This window comes from Trachymyrmex septentrionalis, unplaced genomic scaffold, assembly GCF_001594115.1.
Source record: "Trachymyrmex septentrionalis isolate Tsep2-gDNA-1 unplaced genomic scaffold, Tsep1.0 scaffold32, whole genome shotgun sequence".
NCBI lineage: Eukaryota > Metazoa > Arthropoda > Insecta > Hymenoptera > Formicidae > Trachymyrmex > Trachymyrmex septentrionalis.
The window spans coordinates 4223702-4243404 of record NW_017305485.1 but is presented as its reverse complement, the minus strand read 5'-3'; the positions used below and the strand labels follow the sequence as shown (position 1 = coordinate 4243404).

Genomic DNA, 19703 nt, shown 5'->3' with positions numbered 1-19703 from the left:
AGAGAGAGAGAGAGAGAGAGAGAGAGAGAGAGAGAGAGAGAGAGAGAGAGAATGGAGTGAAAGCAAATGAATAAAAGGGAAAAGAAAAATAGGAAAATATATAACGAAAAAAAAAAAATAAATCGAAGTTTACAATTTTAATTAGAATTTTGTGCATCCCCCCCTCCCCCCTCCCCTGCTACCAATGCTACATCAACGATTGAAGAGTGCGTCCGGCACTGAATGTTTCAAGTGGTATCACGTAGGTAGAGCGTGGCATCAGTAGGAAAAATCCATATTTTCGAGGCACTCGATGTGAAAATAATGATCAAAATAAGCCCGAAAGTCCTTTTCGCTAAAATCTCTTCAAGACTACATTATTTTCTTATTCCGTGAATCATGATAAAAATTTCGATTTAATCTAGAAGTTTATGTTTACACATGATTTCTCTTTATCTCAAACTATGAGCTTAATTATCCACCTTCGATTCCTTCGTTAGTTTTTTTTTTTGTTGCACGTTCTTCAAATGGATTCTAGCTTTTAAACGCCACACCACTGCTATCAGGACAATACACTGGAAGTGGGCATAACTAGTTCAGTTCAATTCGATTGTTTATAACTTTTATGAAAAACGAATATATTGTAAAAAAAATTGTTTTCTATCGAAACGCCAGACATTGAGGAACATAATGATAGTAAATAAATGTATGTCTTTATTAATAAAAAAGTTATAAGCGATGGAAGAAATATTGGAAAAGCATTGGAAAAAGAAAGCCGGATATGCCATACCGAAAAGGCGTTTAAGGGCTAGTATACGTGAAAGCGTAAGAGTGCATTGCATTTTTTCCCCGGGCGCCATTACGTTAAAAACCGATACAATGACAGCGAGATTTGAACAGCGCAATCGGCTTGATCTGAAGAGCGGGCAAGTAGCTAACTATGGGAAATATATTTCCCTCTTCCTTTCCCCTCTGCTGTTTTCGTATTTCCCGGATTTTTCCGATATTCGCTTTGCTCTGTCATAAACATCGAAAATATTGGCTCCGTGGTAATAAATGCGTGAAACATAAATTGGGCGCCGCCATCTCTCGCAATCTTCTGCGTATAAATGTTACGCAGAAATTTAGGCAGAGTATCAGGGGAAAATGATCGAAAAATTAATTTACGTACGTGATGTTTGATATTTTACAGAATATATCATTATAAAATATTTTCTCTTTACAGTTGGATATTTAATCATTCCCACTAAATTCTTATATTGACTTAATCAATATATGTCTTTGTTAAATGTTATTTAACGTTAACGTTTAGGTGACAAAAAATAAACTTTGCAAACTTTGAAAGTTGTTGCAAATCTTTTAAAGTAATCTTGTTTCTAGTTTAGTTTATATAGTTTTAGTTTAGTTTAGAATTTCAGTTTATTTTATTTTAGTCTGATTCTCTGCCGCCCTAAATTTTACGAGACTTTCTTTGTTTTATAAAATAATATTATTCCGTAGTATTCCGAATAGTATTAATGCTGATCCTATTCTAATTCAAACTATCGGGACGCTGTCATGATTAGGCTTTAAATTTAGGAGACGAAGTTATTTTGTGTGCTATAAATATTATATATACTTCAAGAGAGAGAGAGAGAACTATATCAGTTATATAATTTTAAATAAAAGACACGCAAAAAAGAACGATTCAGACAATGTAGCTAGATACAAATCTGAAAATAATTTTATTGAATCAACATAATTACGAGGACGCTTAAGCTGATGCCATTTCAAAATTTTTTGCGGGACTCATTATAGTTTGAATTTTCTACATAATTACGAAACGATTCAACAAAATTATTTTCTAGATCTAGTTAAATTTTTAGATATTTCAGCAAAATCGTTCTTCCCGTTCACTAATAAATTTTATGTTTAGATTAATTTAGTTTAATAAACGTTTATATTTAGCGTGATTTCTGAAAATAATTTTGTTAAACTATCAAAATAATTATATAGGACACTGAAATTGGCTTACTTAGAATATCAAAATTTTTGGCAGCATTGCTCAGTATACTGAAATTTCCTACATAATTATTTTAATAGTTCAACAAAATTATTTTCAAGTTTAGCTAAATTTCGAGATATATTTTAGCAAAATCCTCCTCTCCGTGAAATAATAAATTTTTTATGATTAGATTGATTTAGAAGATTAACACAAACATTCATACTTATAACGATAAACATTCCGTGCGTTGTCGCTCGGAAAGTTAGATCTCGCAATTAATTATACAGGCTTATAGCTAAAAATTATTCGCACGATGCCAAACGAGAACGTATCATATCACCAACGGGAGATAAGTTATAACGCCGGTAAAGGCGCCAGATAAGGCGCCATCGTTGATTGGATCACCGCGAGGAATCGATATCCTTCCTCTTCTTCCTCCTCTTCCCACTTCCGCTCTGCGGTCCTGTCTGTCTCTCTCTCTTACTTCCGCGCACCTACGTACAGTTTACCTTCGAACACGTCCCTCTTCTCTCCTCCCTTCTCTCCTGGGCCATGGGTGCCGTGGGTGCCGTAGCTGCCTCCAATTTCTCCGTGACGGTCTCATGGAGGATTCTCGAGTGCCCTCTCATCGCCCTCCGGGCCATCCAACCGAGCTCTGTCCGGCAGTCTCCATGCCAACACCCGCTCGATAAATTTATTGGTCGCCTCTGACACGACTGCCACCGAGTTGTGTCTCTTTCGCGTTCACCAGCGAGCAGCGTTCGCAGCTTGGCGTGTCTGGCCAGAGATATACGAAAGATATGCGAGTCAAGTCGTCTTTCCGAAATATTCGCGCGCGGAAAAGAATCAACTGCGAAACTTGTAGTTTTGCAAACGCAGCCGATTTTCAGAGATAATTAGGAACAACGCGTGTGTTCGTCGCGCGAAATCAAAATTATTAACTGATTTTCTGGCGGTTCGTTTCTTCTTTCTGCATGCAAATAAATCCACCTTCATTCGTAACAATTCATTCCGGATAAATATGAATGGTGGCCGTGTTCGATCAGATTCGAACATCTCGGATATTAAAAGAGAGAGTTTCGCCAACCGTGAGGTCGAAAAATCCGACTTCCCCTGTAAAATGGTAAATAAATTAGGAGCACGATCGCAAGAGTCAACACGTTACTCACGCATCCCCTTTCTCCTGATGCTCCCCTATAAATGTGCGTATAAATTACGAGGGTGTATGGGTGTACGCATATATAGGCATCTGTCCTCGTACACGCATAATATGTTCCGAGGTTGCGTACGCAGCACGAGAATGGATGCAAGAACCGCGGAATTTGGGGATCGTCGCGGAAGCGACGAGTGCGACTATTTTCGGGTCCTGATGTCGTTTACAATGTTTTTATTATTGAAAACTATAGTGCATTCGTAACAAAATCAATCCGTTGTACTTCGAAAGAATGTTTCACTGCAAATATATTCCAAGCGAAGATAACGTTGATTGTTTTAAATTAAATATTAAATGGCGTTCTCAATCATGTTAAAAATATCAAATCGTTTTAAATTATAAATATTAAATCGTATTAAAATACCGTGCAATTTTAATAATTACTCATTATGTGAATATTACGATATTTTTATGTATTTCTACTGAGAAAAATGTCTGGTTGAATTAATTGAATTCTGGTTGAAAAAAAAAATGGATGAATCAAAATTTTCTAGTCTGTTAGAATTCTAGTTGATATAATCAGAATCTTCTGGTTCGTCCGTCAGACATTTATCTCAGTGTCTGTATGAACAGACGATTTTGCTGAAGAAAAAAATTTAGCTAGATACAGATCTGGAAATAAAGCTTGTTAAACTATCAACATTATTATGTAGACTCATCAAACACAATGATGCGCAATGCTATAAAAAGTTTGGACATTCTAGTAACCAGCCTTGATCGTTACATAATTATTTATATGGTCCGACAAAATTACTTACAGATTTGCATTTATAGCTATATCTTAAAATACTTGCAAAACCGCCCTTTCCTTGTACAATCGTTAGATATTTTTGAGTATTTCAGAATTCTTTATTTTAGATTAATTCCTTAAAATTGTTTCCTTAGAAACTACTAAGATCGTACTACAATCAGTAGCTCTCGAAATAAAAAAAAAAAAACAGATCAGTTAAGAAGTAAACTTTCATGTCGCGCGTGCGAACTGATTACTGAATTCGAAACGGAGATAGGACGATTTAAGTAACGAGAAGTAGAAAAGCTGACGGAACAAAGTTGAAAGAGAGGAGTCGTGTGAATCGACGATTGTGAGAGAACTTCGAGTAGGAGTAAGAATACTCGCAGAGAGACGGAACGGAAAGGCATCGAGGATGGCAAAAAAAAAAAAAAAAAGAGAGAGGAAGTGATAAGGAGGAATTAGTTGGAGAGAAGTAAAACGGAAAGGAACAGTGGAAAAGAAATAGGAAGAGAGCACGGACGATCAAGTTACCAACACACTCTCGATACGTTTATTAACGCACGTCGCGCGCGAACCGAGGATTCGCTGGAGCGGCTTCGGGATCAGCTGTGTGCGGCAGGCAGCCAAGCAGAGGGTCAAGTGTTCCTCCTTCTCTGATCTTCCCTCTTTTTGTCTCGCTCTCCTCTGCTTGTGCTCCGTCCCGCCCTGCCCCCGCACTTCTCCGCGTTTGCCATCACCGAATGCTTCGCGTCGCGACGGTCGAAGGTAAAAACGTTCGAGATAGAAATGCTCGCGCCTGCAAAACCGCGTCGCGTCGCTGAGAATCGAAACTCAGAAATCGTCGAAAATCTTGTTCGTTCTGTACCTTTTAATAATACTACATAATGCTACGTAGATATGCACGTTAAGTAAGCAAGTGTGCTTCTTACGCATATCAATGTGAGCTATGATTTTTAGACGTATACACACGGAGAGAACATTTTTGTTGAAGTATCTGAGCATTTAGGATTACAGATTTGAAAATAATTTTGTTGGATTATATCAAAATAATTATCAAAATAAGATAATTAGAACGTTTAAGTATCGATAATAATGCTGCAAAAAGTTTTAAGCGTAAAGTTTTTCTAGAAAGCTTCACCAGTTTGTGCATTCTACATTGAAAAAAAATGGTTAAATGAAACATTTTGGTTACAAGTCAGAATTTTCTGGTTAAATCTATTATAATCCTAATTGATATAACCATCCACTGAAAGAAAAGATTGGCTGCTGCAGCAAATTTTTTGTTGCAACAGCTAATTTTTGGTTGCCTTAGCCTATCCGCAATGTCAGTATAGGATTTCGATAAACTAACGCAACCAAAAATTGGCTGCTACTACCTATTGGAAATGCTATGCCATATTTCACCATCTAACTTGCTGCAATCTTTTCTTTCAGCGCAGAATTCTGATTGTTATGATCTTCTGATTCATCCATTTTCAACCAAAATTTTTTCTCAGTACTTATGCTTCATGGTGTGGATCTTATAAATGATTTTTTAAAATAATACATTGAAAATCAGATAAATTATTTTAATATATTATATTTATATTGACAGTAAACTAATCGGGTAAAATAATCGTAATTTTTTAAAACCATATAAATGCTAAATGATTTTTTTTTTACACGCTGTATAAAAGACAGCACTTGAAGAAAAAGTATCGTGCTGATAATTTATCGCATATTTAATATCTACAGGGTTTCAAATGCAGGGTGTCCAAAAAGAACCATTCAGCATTTATATGGTTTTAAAAAATTATGACTATTTTATCCGAGTTTGCTGTCAAATAAATGTAATCTATTAAAATAACTTATCTGAGTTCAATACTCGTATATTTATTGATGATATTGCAATGCACGCTTATAAGATATGCGCACATTAATTGAATTACACGAATAGTAGAAGTTTTTGAAGGAAACGAATTATTTGGAATTTAGAGCCATTCTATCCAAATAGATACATACTTTGTATTCAGTTCCAGTCGCAAAGGACATGATAATTACGCGTATTTCCGCTTTAACGGACGCCTACTAGTAAAGCGGTCGTTAAATGTAGATAGAATCGGTCACACAGAAACGAACGGGAACGAGTGGCTTCTCCGTCCATCTCTTTCCGTGCCACCGCGGGACTCGTCCAGTCATCGATATCGAAACGCCAATTGGAAAGCTCTGCTGAATACTCACGAGCCGGTTGGAAATCGGAGCTTTTCCGCACTCGAGTTTCGGTTTCGCTGATTCCCAAAGCTCATCGAGGCGTAGATTGAATTGTTTCGACAAACGGCCGAACATTTAGCAGGTACGGTTTTGAAATTGTTACCGTCGGATTGTCGTCTATCGAAATAAACATGCGCCTATGGGATGCTTTGGTCAAGGTAATTTCAATATATCGCCCATCACGATTTCGTTCTAAAATTGACACGTGGTGCAGTTTTCGCAGCAAAGAGATCGATACATTTACAGTCCAAAAATAAACGCGATGCTAAAGAATACAATAATATCTTACACAATATAGCCTCCATTTGTTTTTGTGAATCTTTATGAAATATGAATTTTTTATAGGAAATTGAAATAGCACAAAGTCACGGGGTATCATGGATTTTATTTATTTAGTTTAGGGTAATCCAAAGTGTTTAGGTTAATATAACTAATATTATAGGATTGTTATTTTGTTGCTCTTTTATTATGTTACATCTTACTACACAATAAATAATTATCTGTCACTTATTTTTTGGCATATATATATTTCATATTAAAAGTGTTCGGGGTCACACATTAAATACTTATGAGAAAATAAGGCAAATTAATATATGCGCTAGAATGGCAGCTTACAAGCGTAATCAATTAATTTTATTTTACCTTCATAAGTTTTGTATTCTATCTATTCACTGATCAATATATAGGTTTATTTATAGATTTTTTATTCTATTAGTTATACTTATTATTTGTGTAATTTTGTTTTATTATATTCAATTACTATGTTAAGGCTGTGTAAGTTAATTGAAATTATAAACAACAAAATATGAAAATTGTTATAAAAATAAATATTTTTTTCAATAAAACTATTTTTTAATTAATTTTTTTTTTATACATATAGAACGTCAATTTGTGGAGGGTGCTTCATATTTATGGTTAAGACTGTTTCACCTCTCTCTTTTTAATAAATTTTCTATTAAATTTAATATATGAAGTTTAATTCGCAAAAAGCGCTTTATTTCTAATTACTTGTAATGTGAAGATCGCTGGTTTTGCGATTTTCTCGTTCAAGAAAAAAAGCTTTTTAAATTCGTCGCGACATAAATGTGAATGAAATCGCATTCATATATTAATTCTGTTTTATTAATATATTAATAAATTAAATAAGTATCTCTGAAAGGGAGCATGCGTTACATTTTTTTCCTCGAACGAATAAAAAATATCGAGATGAGGGGCGGAAGAGAAGAAGAGAGGGAATAAAGAGTAAGCGAAAAGAGGAATCTCGCGAATCGTTGGAAGTAAATGCCGCCTTGGTTCTCGTCTCGTCTCATTTCGTTTCATTCCGTTTCGTTTCGTCGACCGGCTCGTCGAGGCGCTAGAAGAGCCGCCTTCGAGGGCCTCCATTACCGCCGACTCGCGAGTGGAGGAAGACGGAAGTAGGGATGGAAGAAATAAGAAAGTGGAGAACTTGGAGTCGCAGCCGCTTCGTTTCTTCTCTGCAGCGCAAACTCCTGCACGAATACTTGTTCGAAAAAAACGGGGAGAAAATGCGGAAGAAGGAAACGAAGCTGAATACAAAGATTTTATAGATGATGATGAAGAGACGAAGTCGAAGACAAAGTCGAAAACGACGTAATGATGGTATACTTAAGTAGATAAAGACGAAGACGACGGCGAAGATGATGCACGGACGGTTTGATTGAAGTATCTAAAAATTTAGCTCTAGATGAAAATCTAAAAATAATTTTATTGGTCTATTAAAATAATTATACAGAATGCTCAAACTGCTAGTGATTGTTAGACACTGAGAAAAAAAATGGTTGCAATTACTATAATTTATAGTCAGTTTTTGAGGCAATATATTTTTATAATTATTTTAACTATGCAAATATATCAGTTGTGCTATTAATAATAATCACACACACTTCTTGAAAATCTGTGGTTTTTTTCTTAATATATTTTTTAGTTATTATTACCACATAAATAGTAAGTAAATTTAAGAAAATTATTATATTCACTATAGTTACAATTGCATTTGTTGAATAAAAATGTTTATTCTATTTATTATTTATATCTTGATATTTTACTATATTAATATTTGAAATTATCATAATTTATAGTACAATTTTTTATATTTGTACGTGAAAGTAAAAATAGAGCTCCTAACCATGCAACTATGGTTGCAAATACTTTACTCTCATTGTCAGTAGAATATCAAAATTCTTTGCAGCCTTTGTTCATATTTGAGCATCTTACATCATTATTTTAACGGTCCAATGAAATTATTTTTAAATATTTGTATTTATAACTAAATTGTTACTCCAGCAAAATCGTTCTTTCTACGAAGACGAAAACAAAAAGTTAAAGATAAAGATGAAGAGGTGAAGATGAAGAAGAGGAGCAAACGGAAATATTATAATGAAAAAAAGAAGATAGCTCGAACAGAGAGACGGGTGGGGGCGAGGCGCGTCAAGAAGCGCGACGGAAAAATTCTGTATGCTGACTAACTGGCTTCATAGAGGAAAAGCCTTTTTATATTTTACGCACACGCATCGTAAGCACGCGGTGGCCTCAAAGGCGCGCCTTCATCCACGGGTTCCATCGATCCTCCCCCTTCCTCTTCGTCTTCTCCCGCTCTGTGCCCCGCAAGAGTGGTGGGCGGAACAAAGCCACCGGAAATCGCCCGAGTGGTACTTTGGTCTGGTGGTGGCGCCATCTTGTACCATTGGGTGCTGAGTTTTATGGGGGAGAACGTGTACGCATTGTTCTTGCAGCCAGGTAGTTCGTACATGCGGGCTCTCTCTCTCTCCCCTTGTCCCGCTTCCATCACCCCTTTTACTTTCTTCTTAGCGTTGCACGTAAGCTTTGCCGCTCGGATTCTGAATACGAAGATTTAAAATTCACAAATTAATAAGTAATACATACTATAAGCCTATAAGCAACGTAATCACCGCGATTACAACGTCTTCAGTGATGGCCTTGATAAATTTTGAGCGAGATGTTTTTAAGGAGATATGATCGATATTTCAAGATAGTAAAAGATAACAAAAATTGGAGATCATTCTAGATCGCATTTAAAACAGGTAACATACACAAAAAGCGATGGTTTATCATCTGGATCCAAAGTTATTTCAGAGTAAGAAATAATATTTGTTTTATCTGTGCTCTAATAGAAATACATGGAAATGTATTATAAAGTAATGTATACAAAAATCTCAATTTTTTTTCTATAAGTACTTTAAGCATTCAAGATGATTTATATAAAGTTACATTGCGATGCAGAGATTAGTTGTCCTCACGTAAATAAACAAAATATTTATCGAATTTTTGTAACTAATCGATGAATCGCAATGAAACTTTACATAAGCTATTTTGAATGTTTAAAGTACTTGTATAAAAACATTTAATTTTTATTATTTTTTAAATTTTAATTTATAACAAAAATGTGAGAGAGAGAGAAAGAGAGAGAAAGATAACAAATAATAAAATAAATAAATTATAAAAATATATTTTTCAATAAAGAGATGGAATATTATAAACACACCTTTCATATAGATATGGTTCGTTTAAAATATAAACATTAATATATATGAGAGAACTGATTGTATCGATTGATCTCATATTTATTATACGCGTTAAAATGTTTCTATCGAACTTTGCTTTACTCTGGATAATTTCTTTTTTTATAAATTAGACGTATTTGAAGCTGAACTCGATAAATTCGATTAAACGAGAAAGTAAAAATCTATTGAACAAATATAACTGGATAATTCTTTATTTTCTTGTTCCGTTGGATAAAGCCGAGTAAAGTGGCTAAAAATTCGCGGCTAAAAATTACGATTCGTGGTACGATGGAAAATTGAAATAGGTACTCCATTCAACTTCTCTCCACGTCTCTGATCGATAAGAGATGCTCCGTACAAGCTTCTACATAAAAGGAGGACAAGATGGAGAGAAAGAAGGGAACATTTATGTAGCCTATGCCTTTTACTTACACGTGTTGTACAATATTTACCTACACCCACCATAAGCATATAAGATCGGGAGAGAACTGCTTTCATAGGAATTATGTGTAAGTAAAAGAAAGGTTAGCGATTTCTAAAAAAAGAACAGAGGTCAAGGTTTAGTCATCTGGCTGATGGTGAAAATCGACATTCATAATGCACAGACAAATTAATGTTTTGTCGAAGACTAATTCGCGTAGCAATAAATTAATTTCGATTCTGAAAATTGTTTAGTCATATAGTTAAAACCGTTTTATCTAGTATTAATAGATTTTAATATCTTCTTTATACTTTTCCAAGTAATTAATTCACAATTAATCAGTTCGATTCACATTGATTCATATTTGCTTGCTAAAACGCTAAGAACACACTGCCTTTTCTGAATATATGCGCTTTAATCGTTATTTGTTTATTGATATCAAATTAATGTCAAATTTTCGGCACATTACTGGTTTCGTTTACTTTGAATATGAGAGATACTTGAGAAATATTTTCGAAATAATGTTGTGCATATAATATGACAACCGGAAAATCTGGGATATTGTAATTTTTGTAATTATCTAAGTCACTTGAAATTTTTACTTTACGTATCCAAACATCATTTCTTTTTCGATCTCATCGAAAAATAATGAGATAAAAATACCTCTTTATTTATACAAAAGATAAAAACTCGTAAACGTGAAGTAGAAACCAAAAAGTATACATAAAGCTCACGTTAAATAAAATGATACGTGAAGACAAGTTCATCATTGAAGAATCGAGAGATAAGGAACGGACTCGTGAACATTATTTATAAGTTCGATATGGACAAAAGATGACAGCCAAGGGGGAAAACACGTAGCTATATATTGTGGCAGGTCGAACGTGGTGGACGGGAAAGTGTAATTTCAGTTTGAAACAGGAACGGGAGAGGCCGACCCACATCGAGGTTTTGAGTGTTTGTACTGCTGACGCGGCAATCCAATCCAATCCAATACCCGTAGCGAGGAACCCACTGTAGCGCGTATACATACATATAAACGAATCGTCTTTCTTTCTCGGGTCTTGATACTTTTCCGTCTGGCTTCCAATACAATTTCGGCTCCGGCTCGAAATTGGTGGAAGTTCCGTCTGGTAACTGGACGCAACGCCATTTTCCTCATTTCTAATGATTCTCGAATCACTCGACTGTTATATAAATCGATGATCTATTTTGAACAAACATCGATTTTATTGTCTTCGAATATTCACTAATTATGTTTGCTTGGTACATAGAAAAATAATCTCCCCCTCGATTTCGATCAAACCACAAAATATTCTGCCATGTATCACGTAATTATATTTATTCGGCTGAAGGAAATTCTTTGTATACACTTACACCACACTTACTTTATTTTTTATTCTTTATGTTTTTTATAAAGAACTTTAAAGAACCATTTCGTTGAAGTGTCTAAAAATTTAGATAAAAGAAGGATTTAAATGAAGATCTGAAAATAATTTGTTGAACCATCAAAATAATTATATAGAAAACTTAAGCATGATCAGAATGAACTGGCAGAATATTTTGATATTCTAGTAACCAGCTTGAGCCTCCTACATAATTATTTTGATAGTCTAATAAAATTATTGTTAGAGCTCTGTATTTATCTGATTTTTAGATACTTCAGCAAAGCTTATAAATTTCCACGTAATTTTAAGTCTCTTATGTATTATATATTTTAAAAACACAAAAAGAACGATTTCGGTAAAGATTTAGATAATAAACAAAATAATTTTGTTAGAAATCCATCAAAATAATTAATAAAAACTGATTGCTAAAATGTTAAAATTTTTTGCTCATTATGCTTGAAGATTCTACATAATTATGGTAGTCTATCGAATCATTTTCAGATCTGTATCTTATTAAATTTTTCGATACTTCAGCAAATGATTTTTTCCGCGAAGAGAACAATATATATTTTCAATAACTATTTCTAAAACATAATAAAATCAGAAAAGAATCTCTCCTTTCTTCAAAAATGAAATTGTTCTTAAACTATTGTATACCTTGCGATGTTGATCTTTTTATACTTGAACATTTTTGTTATATTTATTACTAATATTGCAGAATAATGTTTTGGGATCTAAATTCGTTTATTAATTCCTTAGACTATTCTCTGGTTAAATAATTTTAGCGTTCACGAATGATTAATGCGATGGATTTCGACGAATGTATCGCATGCCGAAGATCTAATTAACTACCTATCTGAACACACATTCGAACAGTTCGAGTTTGGTTCGCGGTAGGGTTGAAACGAATCGAGCAACACGCGAGCCGGCTGTAGCGGTGCATTATTATCATAAACGCAACAATAACGAGGGATGATCCGACGTGTAAACTGTTAAACCCTCCTTCCTTTCCCCTATCGGAGGCTGTGGGTGAGGATTACCGTTGGGGGTCGAAATCGTTGGGCGCGGGCCGTCTGGAACCTACGGGGGATGTTATTGTTGCCGCGAAAGAATGAGAGGAAACGTCGGGGTGGAAGAGAAAGGGTAATGCACTTTCTCTCTCTCTCTCTCTCTCTCTCTCTCTCTCTCTCTCTCTCTCTCACATACATACAGATACGATAGGAGTCTATAACTGTATGGTATTCAAAAGCGAGATCGCCCCTTCAGTCTTCGATGATATCGACGGTGTTTGCCGACTCCTATTACGAGCTCGACTGCACCAAACTATACGATTATCGTGCGTCAGTGATAGCCTTTGTATGCACGGCCGCTGAATCCCGGGGGTTAAAGAGTTACGCCACTTCGCGCGAATGCTGCTGGCGTCGAAGTATGTAGTACGGTGACGAAGTACTAAGCAGAAATCACCGGACAATACAAAGCGTTCCTGGCCAAGCGCCACTTCCTTCAAACCGCGAGATCCCTCTGGTCAGTCTTTGCATCGATTCTCTCACGAAAACACCGAGAGGGATCATTTATCGCGATCTTTCAACTTCGCACGCTGCGTATATTTATTGCTGGAGAAAAAGACGTAGTGGGACAATTATAAAGGCTCGACGTATTTTGACGTATTTTGTTCATTGCAGTAACTATAAAGTTTTCAATTACACATATATACATATATGTTAATTTATATGAATATTTATTCTATACGTATAATGTTAATTCTATACAGATATATAGTATGGTTACCTATCCATTAAAGTTGCCATCATTTGTGTGCTTTTCTCCGAATAAACATGTCCTTGCATAATCAAGTCCATCGTAAAGTTCTGTCAAAGAGTAACGCTTAACTTAAATGTTAATTAACTGAAGAATATACGCGCCGCGTGTGCGCGCAATCAATTCAATTAAAATTCACTTCCATCCGTGGCGACGCATCAAACAAAACGCCGATGCTTTCTCTTATTCCGGATTCCCCCTGAACGCAATCATAAAGCAATGACAATCTCGCAATTCGAACGCTCGAGCGCTATGAATATTCAAAAGTGGGAAGTCGCGGATCGGGGTACAGCAGCGACGTACCCTGTTTTGTCCTTTTGTCAGTGCAATCATTATGTCTCGCTACCAATTTTTCGATCGACTTCTGAGAGAGAAGAGCGCGAGGGAATCCGGACGTTTCTCGACAACGGCAATATTGGAAATGTTTAAACTGGAAAAACGGTAGGTATTGACGACATCGAGAGCGTGTGCACGCCGTGCATCTCGCTCTTCTTCCCCCGTCCAAGTGCGCTTTCGAAAATCCCTTATTAACGATGGGCCTGGTAGCGCTATTATGACGTTTCACGGCGCGGCCGAGTGCTTATCGAGTGACGTTACCGAGTCCTACGCACGCTGCATATTATTTGGGAACTAGGGACACGCGCCGGCACGCTCCCATTCATCTAGCCAGCTTTATTGCGCCCGCCTGCCTCCCTTTCCCGTCCCTCTCGCATGCCTCCATGTTAATTATTGTTGAATAACTACGCGTTCTCAGTGCAACTAATTCATGAAAATATTTATTGAGAGATCAAATCCTAAGCCGGATATACTTTTTGGGCCTTTATTACCCCTCGATTATTTCAATATGCGCAAATCTAGGTATACGGATATTTTCCCTTTGCATATTTAATGTATATTAAATATTCCCGCGTGCGTTTTTGCTTCCAGGTTATCGGAATGAATACCAGTCCGGGTACAACAGCGGCTACAACAGCGCCAGTTCGAGTCATGTGCGTAGAACATGGGCATCAGGACCAAGTTATGGCATACGTCAGTCGAATTATCCGTCTTCGGACTATCAGTATCATCGTCATAATTACGATAATCGTCAGCAATCCTCGCGGAGCAATTACCAGAATACACAGCACCAGAATGCACAGCACGGCTACCACAGTCAACGAGGGGTATGTTTCTTCATTTTCCTTTGTCTGCCTTACATTCGTGTAATATGAACTGAATGGCGTATATGAAAAGAATTACACTTTTGCTGAAAAGTGTAAAAATTTGGCTAGATACAGATCTGAAAATAATTTTGTTGAAGCATCAAAACAATGAAGACAGTCAAACGTGATGAGAAATTTTGCGTAAAAAGTTTTGACATTCTTTTATTGCTACCAGATTGATTGACATATACCATTATTTGGGTGATCCAAAATTATTTACAGATCTGTATTTAGATTTTTCAGATATTTCGGCAGGAAAATTTTTAGATTCAGCAAAATTCTTTCTGTAATGAAAATTCTTGGAGGCCGTATAATACTTGCTAAATTAAGTAAAGAATATCTAATCAATATTAAGAAAGCATAATTGAAATTAAGAGTCAAGCGTGATAAAACTGGGAAAAATCGAAATTAAAATTGTTTTTTCTAAAACTATATTTTAATATTTTTACTTTTAATTGTATTGCCAATTAAATGTGACTTTGAAATAAAAAGGTTGCTGAAGCAAGAGCTTTCCGTTTTTTTTGTTTTTTTCTAAATAATATTGTGGAATAAAGAAAACTATTTAACAGAGTACCACATTAAAATAAGACGATAGCTTTAGCTGAGATTGCTTATCTCATGTTATAGAATTACTCATCAACTCGAGGAGGAGGTGGAGGAGGTGGAGGAGGTGGAGGAGGTGGAGGTGGTGGAGGTGGAGGAGGCCACCGAGATGCATGGCGACGATCGATGTAGATGTTACAGTAAGAGGTCGACTAATTTTGTCGTACATCGTATAATAGTTAAGAACGATTTCTATAAGAAATCACCGCACATAATAATTGTCTAGTTAATATTTAAGGATCATTGTCAAAGTACGCGTTCTAAAGGAATGCGTTAATTCGAATGCAGTGAGGCAGGCCGGAGTACTCGGAGAATTTTCAGTGCAATAAATACGCGATTATCGGCATTGCTCGAGCACTGCGTTTTTTGGAGTACTGCAAATCCCGAATGCTGTAAACGGATGTCTTTTCTAACGCGATGTTGCCTCGGAGATAACATTTTATTTCTATTTGTAATTTTTTGGAAAACGTGAAAAATCAGTGTTTACAATTACAAATGTATCACGCAGAATGCACGAAATAGGAAGTTTTATTATAAATTATATCTAATTATAAATATGTGTTTACCTGACAAATTTCGAATAAATTTTCTGTGACCACAATCTTCGATTTATAAAATCAGCATGGCAACGGAATGACAATTTTGTTAAAGTACGACTCAAATTCAATAGAAAAGGAAACAATTCAATCAAAACAGAATTTCAATAGAAAAGAAAATTTTGATATCCATTTATGCTTTTCCTGTTAAATTTTTACTCTGAAACATTCCAATTTATCGGAAAATTCGTAACAGAGAGGAAACGCGCAAAACCTGACATAGCGTGTATGTATTTGCTGCACTTGTCGGAAACAATTCACGACGTGAAAATTCATACCATGGATTAAATTTATGTCATATAAAAAAAAAACGTAAAAAAAAATTTACAAACGATCAGTCTGATACTTTCAAGAACGACAGATTAAATTGTATAAAAAAAAATACATTTAATCTCATTCTTTTTTTCGTGAATTCTTTTATTACTTAGGTTATATATTGTTTCCTTATTACTATGATTTCTTTTTAATAATTTATCAAACGGTGCATAATGATTTATTGAACATCGCATGATAATGATATTGTACATCCTTCCGATACACAGATACGCTTAATTACTTTTGCTTTCGTGTTTATAGACGTATCGGCGGAAGTCTGTCATGAAATTAATTTCAATATTGATATTTTTCATCGCTTATATTCGATCAGGTTACACGTTTATAATCAATTGTATATAGAATGTACGGTTTTGCTGAAGTATATAAAAATAAGGTCAAATGCAGATCTGAAAATAACCTGATTATTACGTAGGATGCTCAAGCTGATTGCTAGAACATCAAAACTGTTAACATTATCGTCATGCTTGAGCATTTTACGCACACACGTAACTATTTTTTTTATCCAACACCCAAAATTATAAGTTTATTAACACGAAACTGATAAATGGTATTGTAGAATATTTTTTTGGGTGAACATAATTATCTTCAGATCTGTATCTGTAGCCTAAGTTTTTATACTTCAGCAAAACTGTTCTTTCTTTGCTATAATAGTTATAATCGATAGGATTCTGTATTTCGTCATATTTGACAATTAGAACGGGTACATTGACGAATATATAATTTGTGTATTGTATATTAATGGCTAACGCATTAAAATATTGGTTGATTTAGGGATATAACGTTGCGTTGCATTGGATTTTGCACGTGAAACTGCTGTACGCAGCGATGCGTGTTAAATGCAGTGCCGGTGTATAGCGATAGATCAATGTATCACCGAATTACCGAACAGGCATTTGGAATTTCTCACTCTGTATTGAAATACACGATATTTCTTTAAATGAAGGCTACTGAATGACTGAATTACACTTATCCATAAATTCTTATATTTTCCTGCCATTCCTCGAACGAGTCGGTTTAACCTCTGATATTAATTTCCAATAAATATTAGAGATTTTTTAAACATTAGGATACAACTAATATATCGATATCTTATATAAAAAGTAAGAAAATAAAAATAAATAAAAATTTCACGTAACTTAAATATAATTATCGATATTAATTTTTTTCTAAAGAACAAATTAAGTGCAGATAATTTAATAGAATTAAATTAAGAACACACATTGTGCATTATTTAGGAAAAAGAAACCTATTATCCTTTTTTATTATTCGACATCTTATTGACTTTTTAGCGAAGCTATTTTCGGTTAATTAGGAATTTATGGACCGATAGATTTTTATTCGGGCTACAAATTATCGCGTACGTTGTAAGGGCGAAAACGCGTCTCCCCATACGGCAATCGACGTTATCGCGGTTCCGTTATTGTCCCTTTGATGAAATAAAGCTCTATCTGCACCGAGATCTACCCTAGACTAGTAGTTGCGGTCGCTTATCAGGTACGCCTCCCACCTCGATTCCTCTCCATTGTCCGAAACTCTCTCAGCCCAGCGAGGCTTGTCACATATAAGTCGTCGCAACATACTTATTCGTACATGCATGATCGTTGCAATCCGATTCGAAAGGAGACTGATAGAGCGTTAAGAAATTTTATAAAATTTTCAATTTTTTTCTTATAGTATGTAATATTTTTTTTCACATACAGAATTTTACCATCTGCGCTATAATTTGTAAAAATGCGTGGAGCGCTGAAATTAAAAGCCGTTTAGGACACATGTTTATATGGATTTTTTTACTTGAAATAAACTAAAGAATCGCTCTGTTATGGTAACATACGTAACTAATACCCTGTATATATACATATAATAATCTATAATTATTGTCACAAATGCTGAAAATTTTTCTCTCGATAAAGGAACTTAGCGAAAAAAAATAATTGAAGGCGATCTGTTGAGCGGTTGAATTGTGGAATAGAAGGCAGTGAGGACTCTTGGGTGCACATGGAAACGAAGGTCCAGGTGCGCCCTCACCTCGCACGATCGCGTATGACCGCACATCGAAGTTCTCTTCTACCTTTTGTCTCTTTCCTTTTCTCTCTCTCTCTCTCTCTCTCTCTCTCATTCCCTTCGCTTTTTTCCTCGTCTCCGTGTTCCCGTCTCATTTCATATACGCGCTCGCGAGGAACACGCACGAGGAACGTGCGTACGCGCGCTTTGCCGACGTAACGTAAAAACGCGCGCACTCGTGCACGCGGACGCAGGCATCTAAAGCTTGAAGAACGAGGGGGGGGTTTGCTGAAGAGCCGTTGCGCGAAATGGATGGTGGATGTAAATGCCAAGTAGCCAAGTGCACGCCGCCTGCGGCTTTCTTCTACCTTCCCGCTTCGCGTTCCCTCTATCCGAGAATAACGCTGCCACCGTTTAATAAGCAGGCATTGCCCGAGAATCGTTTGTAAGACGCATACGAGATCGCGCGGAAAGATCAAGCAGCTGCCGATAATTCTTTTTATTTTTCTCTTCAGTTTGTTTTTTAAGTGGCACGCCGCAGCACGCAACGGTACGACGAGACGTTCCTTCCCGGTTTCTCCTCCGAAGCTCGGTTCTACGGTTCGTTTTTAACTTTAATCGAATTTTAACCCTAAAACGTTTCGCTCCGAAATTTTCTTAACTAGTTCGCGGGTAATTCAGTTGTGCTTGAAATCAATGCTCTTTGCTTAAAGTTAACGTAATTAAACGATTTTTTTTATTTTGAAAATCCGAGGATAAGATTGTGTCATTTAAAAATTATATATGTAAGGTTGTGAGAAACATTTGTTACAAATAATTTTTTCTAATGTAGTTGAAGAAAATGTCCATGTCAAACTGAACCCTGAGAATACTGATTAGGATTAAAAGAAATTCTTTATTACGATTCTGTTGAATGAACGTAAATCGCATCCAAAATTCATGCTATCTTCCTCTATATTTAAAAATCGACATTAATATGAAAGTATTATCACATATTTGGTTAACGCTTCGAAAAAAAAAAAAAAGATTACAATTGCATAATTTAAACATAATTTGTCATTTTCAGCGTCAACTATACATTTTTTTTATAGAACTTATAAATATAATTATTATTACTATCATTACAAGCAATAATAAATATAAAAATGAAATTTTTAATCATAATTGAAAGGCTTTTTAGAAGAACGTTGCATCCAAAATTTTTTTAATTTTACGGGAAATAAAAAAATTTGTGAACATGCGTACAAACAAAATTTTTTTTTTTAATTAAAACATCACTTCACTCAAAAAATGATTGCAATGTTCTAGGGAGCTCTTTAATTATTTCATCATGTAATTATAGTTACAAATGCGAATACTTTTCTCACAGTTAAAACCACATTTATACGTTCGTTGCTTCAAAAATATTCCCGTAATTAAAAAAAAATAACCATACAGTTTTGATTAATGAGTAGAAACGAGACTTTCGATTTTGATTTTACTTATGCTGATAATGAAAAAAAAGTTTTTGATATTTGTGACGGTAATCACATTTTACCATAATTATGATTATTATTATTGATATAATAATTCTTATACTTATATATGGTTTTCAATTCTCAACAAATATATTAATTGCCATTGAAAATGACTGTAAA

General features: G+C 35.2%; 1 protein-coding gene across 1 annotated transcript in view; it reads left to right on the top strand.

The window, feature by feature from the left end:
• The window catches only part of LOC108750114 (5'-3' exoribonuclease 2 homolog), a 35608-nt gene extending 20266 nt beyond the window's left edge, over positions 1-15342 (top strand). The window contains exons 16-17 of the mRNA XM_018489372.1: positions 14256-14491; positions 15158-15342. Of these exons, the coding sequence (XP_018344874.1) occupies positions 14256-14491; positions 15158-15265 (344 nt within the window). The 3' untranslated portion in view covers positions 15266-15342. The remainder of the gene's footprint in view (positions 1-14255; positions 14492-15157) is intronic.
• Positions 15343-19703: the final 4361 nt, after the last annotated feature.